Source organism: Geospiza fortis, unplaced genomic scaffold (genome assembly GCF_000277835.1).
Source record: "Geospiza fortis unplaced genomic scaffold, GeoFor_1.0 scaffold54, whole genome shotgun sequence".
Lineage (NCBI taxonomy): Eukaryota > Metazoa > Chordata > Aves > Passeriformes > Thraupidae > Geospiza > Geospiza fortis.
This window is the reverse complement of record NW_005054301.1, coordinates 10,032,213-10,042,186: the sequence shown is the minus strand read 5'-3', so window position 1 is coordinate 10,042,186 and position 9,974 is coordinate 10,032,213. Positions and strand designations below refer to the sequence as shown.

General features: G+C 37.6%; 1 protein-coding gene across 2 annotated transcripts in view; it reads right to left on the bottom strand.

Moving 5' to 3' along the window:
- Window positions 1–6,585: 6,585 nt before the first annotated feature.
- The window catches only part of HEATR5A (HEAT repeat containing 5A), a 55,448-nt gene continuing 52,059 nt past the window's right edge, over window positions 6,586–9,974 (bottom strand). For both annotated transcript variants that reach the window (XM_005417495.2, XM_031064465.1), the window contains exons 35-36: window positions 8,518–8,731; window positions 6,586–8,240 (exon numbers count right to left, since the gene is read on the bottom strand). In XM_005417495.2, the coding sequence (XP_005417552.1) occupies window positions 7,939–8,240; window positions 8,518–8,731 (516 nt within the window). In that variant the 3' untranslated portion in view covers window positions 6,586–7,938. The remainder of the gene's footprint in view (window positions 8,241–8,517; window positions 8,732–9,974) is intronic.

Below are 9,974 nucleotides of genomic sequence, written 5' to 3'. Positions count from 1 at the left end.
ATTTTGACCATTTAGGTCAAAATCCTATTCTAAGAAGAGTGGTGACAATTTTGCCATTCAATTCACTTTTTATAAGCAATTTTTAAAATCTATAGATGTAGACATGCAAAGCGTGTATGCACAGGTGTTGTAACCAGCCCTGAAAAGGCCATGGAAACAAGGGCATGTGGCTGCTCTTGCAGGTGATGGGTTGCATAATTGCTAACTTGTCCTCCTATTTTGCATAACATATAAAAGTTTTTCCTTTTGTGTGTGTGTAACAAGGAGTACTTTCTGATGAAGTTTCCATCATTGCAGTGGCTGTTTTTGTGCTTTACTTGGAGACTGTACAGAATGTGATCCTGTTGTGGCGGCTTTGAATATTTTAGTAACAGGTAGAGGCTCCCAGCATTGTGTGTAAGTAACTGTGTTACTTTTTATAGCAATGTTGTTAACTTGTCTCATCCTGCGCTGCTTACAACTAAGTGTTTCACTTTGATTTATATGGGTGGTTGCCAGTCTCTTCCTAAGTAACAGGTAGTACAAAATAGAACAAGAAAATCTAATGTAACAGAAAATTGTGTGAACTTTACAAATCAGAGCAGTTTAATCTGTGAAATATTTTTAACAAATAAATATTGTAACTATAAAGTTATGATATTTCACACAGGCTGTTTTGAAGCAATGAATCAACAAGAGGACTGATTTAATTATTATTTTCTCTTCCTTCTTTTACTACCCAAGTATGTGTCTCTTGGTCTGCTTCCCCATTCCTTCTGTCCTGTCCTAATCCTTCAGCATTTCTTTGATTTGAAAATTCTCCCTAGAATGTTGTTGCTTCCTCAGCAGCCTTTATGTTTGCTTCTTTCCTGCTGCTTTTTCCCCCGAGCTGCCCTGTCTCCTCTGAACAGCCATCTCTGCTGGTTCACTGGAGCACATTGCCCTCTAGCACTCGGACCCAGCAGAGGTCACTCAGCAAGTCATGGCTGGGTGTTGGCTACCTGAACACAAGGAACACAATCAGAAAAGATCTCTAACAGCAAGCTGCACATAGTTCTAGTTCTGGGATGTTAGCAAGAAGAGGAACTGGGTTTTAGATACTTGCATGTCTGCCTAAGTCCTTCCACTTACCAGAAATACACAGATACAAAAGGAAATGTGAAAAAAAGATTCAGTTGTTTTGGGGGAATTCTGTGTAGCCTAGGTACAGCTTCACAAACCTAGAGGGTCTGGAGAGAACCCCTGACAGTTAATATGTTCATTAGCTCTTGAAGAAGAAAATTATGGCATTGAAAGCCATTCCTTTAGGTAAAGTCCAGAACTAGCCACTGAAGAATATAGTTTCAAATAATGATCACCAAATGTAAAGTTGATCCAGCCAAGATGGAACCAGCCTGGAACAGCTGGTTTCCACAGGCAGTAGCTGCTTCTGCAGTCTCTCTGCTCTACAGCCAGTACGTGCAACAGCCATTTCTCTTCTGTCTTGGCCAGGAAAATCTCCAGAAGTCTTTAGGAATGACTGCTGCTTATCCTAAATCATTGCAGTTCATGGTTTTGAATGTTGTTGGAAGTGCAGAGAATGAGCAGGACATTGTGTGGATAAATACAAGTGTTAGGCTTCAGCAGCTGCTGCTGTGAAAGATCTCAGGGAGAGACATGCTTACATTATGGCCCAGACCAACGTGAAGAGCAGCTCCCTTCCATCATCATTTGAATTTATCCACAAAGTCTGGTAGTACTTGACTAGCAACAGCCTCAGCACAGATCTGGGCCACCATCAGTGACTGAGCAATGAACACACACACACCTCAGTGCTCCTGGGCAGCTGTAGCTGCGTGGACCAGTGGCATCCCAGAACAGGTGCCTGTGTGTGGAGCAGGTAGGAAACAGAAACCTATTGGAAAGGTAGGAAACTGAAATTCAGCAAAAATTCACTCATACCTTCCCCAGCTGCAGCTGCTCTCACACAGAGAAAACTACTTGGGTGGTTCATGCCATGCCCATGGACTTTTCTCTCCTCCCTGTACCTAGATGGGGACACATCTCTGAAATTCTGAGGGACAATCAGGATAGAAGCCTGCAAGTCTTTCAGCCCCAAGGATCTGACTGTAGCTACATTTACTGTATGGTATCAAGGGTGCCTAGAGCTGTGCTCCAGCTGGCTGTGGCTCCAACTCAAGACCACTCATTCTTGAGACTCTCTCTCCAAACAGCTTAAGAATTCTCAATCTACAAAAGTAAATTATACCCAGATTTCTTGGTTTCAAAAGGGAACTGGGAGGAATGGGCTAAAAAAAAGCCCATCTACCCTCCCACCCTCCCCCTGGCCACATTATGTGGCCTGGCAGCTGAATACCAGCTTGCCTTGTGCCCCACATTGGAGGGGAGAATACATTCACTTGTACTACCTTCTTCCATTTCTTCTCTTCATCCCATCCTTGATTATTTAATAAATGCACTTGAAGAAGTACCTGATTTTTTCTTATAAGCAAATGATTTTATTCCCCTAACTGAATTTTAGGTTAATTTGGTGGCAGCAGCTTGAACCAGTTATCCTTGTGTTTCTCATAAAACATGCATACATCTGTGACAATTTTTTCTTAGTGTTTGACATGAATTTTACATGAGGGAAGATGAGGTTAAGAGCATTTGCCTTCATAATGATAGGTTGTATTTCCAAATTGCATAATATTTCTATTTTTAGATATAAATCAAAATTGTTTCCAGAATCCCTGAGGCCTGTACTTCATACTTCCACAGAAAATGTGTCTCATACAAAACCTTCTTCTTTTCATGGAAAAGGACACAGAGAACTGATGCAGTGGGAAGAAAAAATGCTTACAAAAATACCATAAACAAAATAGTCCCCAGAGAAGGTTATAAAAAAAAAAAATTCCCACTAGTAGCAACAGGGGTTCTCAGTAATTCTGTATTGGCAGTGAGATAGTTCACATAAATTTCAATACATTAATATTAACAGTGGTTTAAAAAAGAGCATTTTTTAGGCTACACAATTGCAGATTATAAGGCTGTAGCTTAGAATGGGACTTTATCAATCTTTGTCATTACTAAATTTAGCTCCTTACCAGCAACTTTCAGAAACAGATTTTCTTCATCTGCAAACCTCTTTATATACATAAATTTTTCTGTGCAATAAGTAGGCAAACTGGCACAGGCACTAACATGCACACAGACAGCAGGCTCTGCTCTGGCTGCTCATCCTCACAACTTGTTTCCTCCTGCATGTGCCACCAGCTGGAATGCAAGCACAGAGGAAGGGGGTTTGATGCCACATTCTTCCTTGTAGAATCAGATTTTGCACTTCAGATAAACGGGAGCATGAAAGTGATATAGGACCATAGACCAAAACAGGTATTTGGCTGCAGAGTGAATGAATTTGGGTTAATGTACCACAAGATACTGCAGGAGGTTTTAAAAACCTGCTTTTGCACTGACCTGTTTCTCAGACAGTATCTTCAGCCCTACTTTTGCTCTATTTAGATGTAACTTCCCCTTTCATTGTTATATGGAATAAACCACTTATTCTCCAGAGAATCCAGAGAATATTTTAGGAAAAAGGAAAAAAAGCTTCAAAAATCTACAGCTGTACATCAAAATCAAAGTAAGAACCACACATTTTGGATAAGTTGGTGGTGCAGCATTGACATCTTTATGGTACCCTTGCGCAGATAACATCATGCATCAAATGCAGCTGGCTCATTTCATTTTGCATAACCAACTTTCAGTATTCTTTAAATATGTTAGAGGCAGGTAGAGCATGTCATGTGTGGCCAAATATGCTTTTTGATTTTTATGTCTTTGAATCTATAGCCCACTGTCATTAAAGAGCTTGGACTGCTTGCTACATACTTCAGCTAATTGAATGGGAGTCCTCTGTGAAATGTCATCTACAGCAACAGCTCCAGGGTTGCTCCAGCTTGAGTGCTGTGGACAAATCTGAGCACTTCTTTAACACTTGGCTGCAGAAAAGTAATTTTATTCACTAGTTCTTAGGATTAGAGGTTCTCATGTGCAAAAAGCAGTCTCTAGGAACACCCACAGGATCAGGCTGGCCAAGGAAAGCTACTTTCAAGACAGAGTGGAGTGACTCCTTCCAGTGGTTTCTGACACCACAGTGCAGAGAAGTAGACAAGTAATCCACCTTGCTGTATGTTCTTCCTAAACAAAGTGTTAACTGTCTAAGGTTTTCGCCCCTTGCTTTCTTGCCTAGTCTGAAGTATCATTAGCTAGGTTTTTCACTGGCAGGAAGCACAAGTGGTTTTTTAGTAGACTAGTACTGATCATGAAACAAATAATATTTTTCTTGGAAACTGTTTCTGACTTACTGTCTCCTGATAAGAGAATAACATTTCAGGAACCTGAAAACAAAACACGTATAGCTAGTGTTGACATTAGGGATGAAACTTTACAGGAGACTGTCACAGTGACCCCTGATATGTTGTTATTGTCACGGATACATCTCACTTTATTCAAATTAAATTGAAATGCTGCTGAATTTTCCACCTCATTCCCTATTAAGCAGTATTACTGTTACTTCTGATAAACCAGCAAATTATCCCAGATCTCTCCACCACTCCTGCAATTGCAAAAACCCACTTTGATACTGCTGTGGCAGTCTTGAGGGGAAAAGTCTCCTTGGAAATTCCAATTAGTAACTGACATTCATTAATAGAAGAATCTGCTATGCTTTCTATGCATTTGATAATCCTAATTGATGGCTATATGTGCATCACTGGACTGATACCTCTGTCAGTCACCTGAAGGTGACTCCTGCATCTTGGAACATACCAGGTCAGTCTCAGACTTATTCTACTCTAAGCAATACTAAGAGAAAAGCTTCTATTTCAGCTGCAGTGCTACAGACTTGTATCCAGTTATAACCCACCACATCTCAGCTGTGTGATGTCTTTGTACAGTTTTGACCAATTCTGGTTTGTTGCAGTCAACAGAAAATTGTCTGCAAATAATTTTTGCACAGCTCTTAAATAGTACATTCCATGATGTACTCATATGTGTATATATGCACTTGAGGTTAGACATGGGCAGGATCTTTTGTCACACAAACTCATTAAAATTCTTGTATAAACAGTGGAAACATACAAAGTAAACATGCATGCAGGCCACATGCTTCATTGCAAAGACAACTGGAAAAAAAGTATTGGTTCTTGTAGAGAAATGGCACAAAAAACAATGAGAAAGGAGACAAGGGACACAGGAAGGAGGAGTGCTGAAAGTGGAGCTCTGGTTTATGGCTAAACACATGTTTGGCTCTTTTTGCTTGGCTAAACATGAGAGCTTGCATTGTCAAGCAACGCCTAAAAAGGATGAATGGAATTAAAACCAAAACTGCTCTGTGGTCTTGCTTATTTCTTCAGGAAAAAGAATTATGCAAGTTCCTTGTAAGACTGCATTAAAGACACCTGATATCTAAAGGCCAAAATCTTTTTATAATTGAAACAAGGTAATATCTGTAAGATTCTTTTATAAAATTTTTAAATTAGTAGTATCATTCATGTGATCCAACTCATTGTTTTATGTGTATGTAAGAAAGCAGAACTCAGGGCACAGGTATTTTTACAATGTGAATAAATTAATTATCTGGATAAATAAAGCTCACCCATTTGTCCTAATTTACAACTGACACTAAGAATTAACAGCAGTTGTCTTTATTGGAGTAATTTCTGCTTCTGCAATACAAAGATATGTTGAAACTGGTAGTTTTCCTCATGTGGCCACAAGACTTGATCAAGAAATGTCAAATCACATTGGCACTTCTCAATGGCTCAGTTGTGAGTTACTGCAACAAGACATTTTAAGAAATCTAGGACTAAGCTGCACTAAACTTTAATTTTTGGCTTTTAACAGCTTTCCTTGGTGCTCTTACAATTTGAGTATGCTTCTTAAAAGTTTTTGAGGAAAGTAGGTTTTCAACAGATTGCCTTCTCAACATTAAAAAAATGTTGGTACATTGCCATACATGACAAAAACAAAAAAGTAGCCACAAATACCTTTTGTAGCAACTAACTTCCTCAGCAATATATTTGGCCATTTTGGTAACAAACATGACTTGACTTCCATCTAAATGTTGTTAAGTTTCCTAAGAATCTATGATTTTCCAGAAGCAGCCTTGGGAAACAAAACAAAACAAAAAAACCCCCACCAGTAAACTTGGAAGGGTAAAGCAACATGATAAAAAATATGAATGAGATAAAGAAGAATAACTGCCAAATCTAACACAAGTCCAAGTTTAACAGCCAGCAACTACAGATTTGACTTCAATGAAGAGGTGGAACGCAGGACTTGCAGTTCTCCATGGAAAGATGGAAGGCATTCTCAACCATCTTCTCACATTTCAGCATTTGGCACAAACCAGGGATTTACACATAAAAAATCTCCCTGGTCCTACTTATTTACTCATTGTGCTACTCACAACAGAGGAAGACCTGCAATGTCAAGTCCCAGACCTTGATGCAACCAACCCAAACATTCATTATTAGTTTCCTTGAGGCAGAATACAACCACTTTTTTCTGATACACAAATCCTTTGAGTTCCTCTGCTATTGGGTAAAATAACGAAGACAAATATTAAGTGAAGAAAATTACCTTTATTTATGTAAATTAGAAAAAAGAATTGTTAGAACTTTGGTCATATTGTTAATTCTGTACAATTTACAATTATATTTACATACAAAACTTCTAGTAAAATACAGTACATCACACTCTTCCTGAGTCACAGTGTGTTTCTCAGTTCTGTAAATATTTTTTTCTTCTTCCTTTTAAAGCAATTAGATTCAAGAAGGAAATAGTATCCTCAGTTTGACAGTGTTTGGTTTAGGTAATACTGTATTAAGAAAGAAGTCAATACACTGTACTTAGAAAATACTTTGTAGCCATTGCAGTTTTGATAGTTATTTTTCTATATTAAAATATGTTCCTTTCTAAAAATGTTAATTACATATTTCTTACTATGAGCTTGTTGCACTCTATTTATACACACAAGACAAGGTGACTTCAAATACTTCCATCTCTCTCACTGCAGAGATACAGAAATCAGGTTACATGTATAGATCAGTGATCATTCAAAGATCAGGGAACATCCATCCACTTAGAGCAGAGGTCTGAATTGAGGCACAGTATATTAAGATTGCTGTCCAGTCCTGGACAGGATATGTAAGCTACTGCCTGGCTCTCCTAACACAAACTTACCAGAGCACACATCCTGAAAAGTGAGACTGTGTCAAGCAGCAAGGCACCGAGCCTGTCAATCCTTACATATGCATGGCAGTCCCACTCTGGAAAGAGCCACAGTCCCCAGGGAGGAGCTGTACAGCTGCATTTCACAGCATTTGTTACATCTTGGCCAGCTCAAGATGTTATTAGGATTAAAGCTATCCATATTACCTTTACTGAGTTGAATTTTCTGAGATCAACAATAAACTGTTATAAGGCTTACAAGGATATTTAATCTGTTTAATGAATGATGCAGTGTGTTAAATTAGTAATTAGCATAGATTACAACCTGTAAGTAAATTTATGTCCCTGTTAAATCCAAAACCCAATTATAGTAACTAATTTTTGCAAATATTAATTTTTAAAAAAACTTTACTTAATGGCTAAGTGTGGGATGCTCTTAAATATATCTATGGTAAAGTACACTATATTTTTTTAACATAGGCATGTGCATTTCTGATATTTTAGTCCAAAATAATAAAAAACATACAGATTTGATGACCTCTCATTTACTCATAGTGTTTAGAGATATTTAAGAAGTCTTTCACTAAGAACTTTACCTAGAAACTTGCTTTCTCAAAAACTTTCTGTAATACTTCAGCACAAACTGAAATACATGATATCAACTCATGACAATCCTTTGATTAGAAATTAAAAGGGACTTTTTAGCTGTTGACATCAAAGTGTGTAAAATGACAATATGGGGCTTTAAAGAAAATTGGTCTTCAGCTGAATGCTTGAACTTTTCCCAGGATTTTTTGCATGTTTAGTAGTCTTCACTTTGATGCTTTCTTGATTGCCTTTAATAGCTGACTCAAGCCTGCCTTTCATAGTTGGAGAGGAGGCCATTAGTTTTTTAAAAACTGATGAATACTGTGGACCAATCTGCATCAGAGTTTGCAAAGCAAACTCATGTAGATTTTTTGCCGAGATTGTAGCAGAAACCAGCGCATTTTCATCCAAAAGAAAGGAAATGAGAATGGGAAGAATGCAGGCCACCAAGTGAGCACCTATAAACATGGAAAACAGAACTTAAATACACAATTTTTAAAAACAGTGTCAAATTCTAACTGCAAGTATTTCCCTAAGTTAACATGTAATTCAAACTGTAAAGCTGCAAATGTTAGCTGAACTGTAGGGTAAAAAACCCAACATTCCTGTGAGCAATTTTCTTGGCAATTAGTGTTCAGGACTGAATTCCTAGTGGTCATTTTGGTTTTAGTTTGTTATTTATGGTAACTTTGAGCCTTTTTAATGCTTTGGGTCCAAGAAATGGAAGTAACTTACGGTGCTGTTCCTCAGCAGCAGCAGTCAGAGCTGTAACCACCTTTATTCCCTCCTGAATGACTTGAAGTTCAGCAGCATTTTCAGGTTTTGCTTTTTCTGTTTCCTGCAGTTTCCCCACAATGGATGGTGCTAAAGAATGGATATAAGGGTATGACACAGTTTTGTTTGGATGCTGAAAGATGGAGTGCAGCAGCTGGTAGCATTTACACTGCACCTAAAGGGAAAATGAAATTTGCAGTTAAAAAGCATTATAGTTCAAAATACATCTCTGGGTGATCTAAATCTAACAGCTTGTCAGATAAAATTTTTGGGAGAGAGAAAAAAGTGCCTCACAACTTTAAAACTCATCAGATTGTAGGCTGCTCATGCATAATACTTTACAGGACCATTATAACTTGTAATCAATTATTAATAGAAACCAGATCATGCATTCTGTTTCTTTCCATCCAATTTTATATCTTCTGACATTTTTGAGTTAAGGAAAAAATACCATTCTTGTTCGAAGATTAGTATTATTTTGAAAATACCCTCTTCTTAGCAAAAGTGCAATACCAAAAAAGTGGTGCTTAAAATATAAGCAGTATCTCTGTCAAACTGTAAGTACCATTTTAAAATGCCTTAAATGATGCAGTGGCTGCATCTCTTTGGAGGTCAATAGGACTGAATCTGCCGAGTTCCTACATAATTCCTGAACAGCTCTGATGCCTAAATACTTGGATGAAATTTGCAAATGCATGCTAATATTTCCTTGCAGTTATATTTGGCATTTTCAGTTTCCTAACATTGACAACCAAAGTTTACAATACTGGGAATGTACTGATACATAAAAAAATATTGTCTTACAGTTATTTCTCAAGTAAATGAAACTTTAGTTTTCTATTGCTACACAAATAGATATAGTGGAGATACAAGAAAAGAAGCTTACATAGAATTCTAACAAAACCAAAATCTAATGGATGCTATTTTCAGAGCTGAACTTTTAAAGTGAAAAAAAGCCATTTGTATAAATGATTTTTTCCCTGATACATTTCTTTTGGTGAAGGATAGTAATATATGAATTGTGGCACTATAATCTAATGCCACTACATGAAAATATTTATGCTAGGTCAGAACAAAACATGAATCTAGCTCAGTAAGCTGCATCCAGCAGTGGCCAGGAGCTTGATGTTTATGGACAGTAACAGCTCTGTAGTGGTACTTGCTCCAGCTCCCAAAGACTCACAGCTGAGGGATTTCCTGTGCAAAAGACATTATCTGTGTGCTGAAGATAAAATGAACAAATAAAATTTGACAAGTGCCTGCAACACCACACAACTGTATTGTGTACTTAGCAATGTATAAAGCACTGAGTCTGATGCAGTAAAAAAATAGGAATACAGAATTGCATACAGAACAATGATTAAATGCACTGCTGGACATGTTCTTTTCTTGTTCACTTGTCCAAACTTTATTTTAAA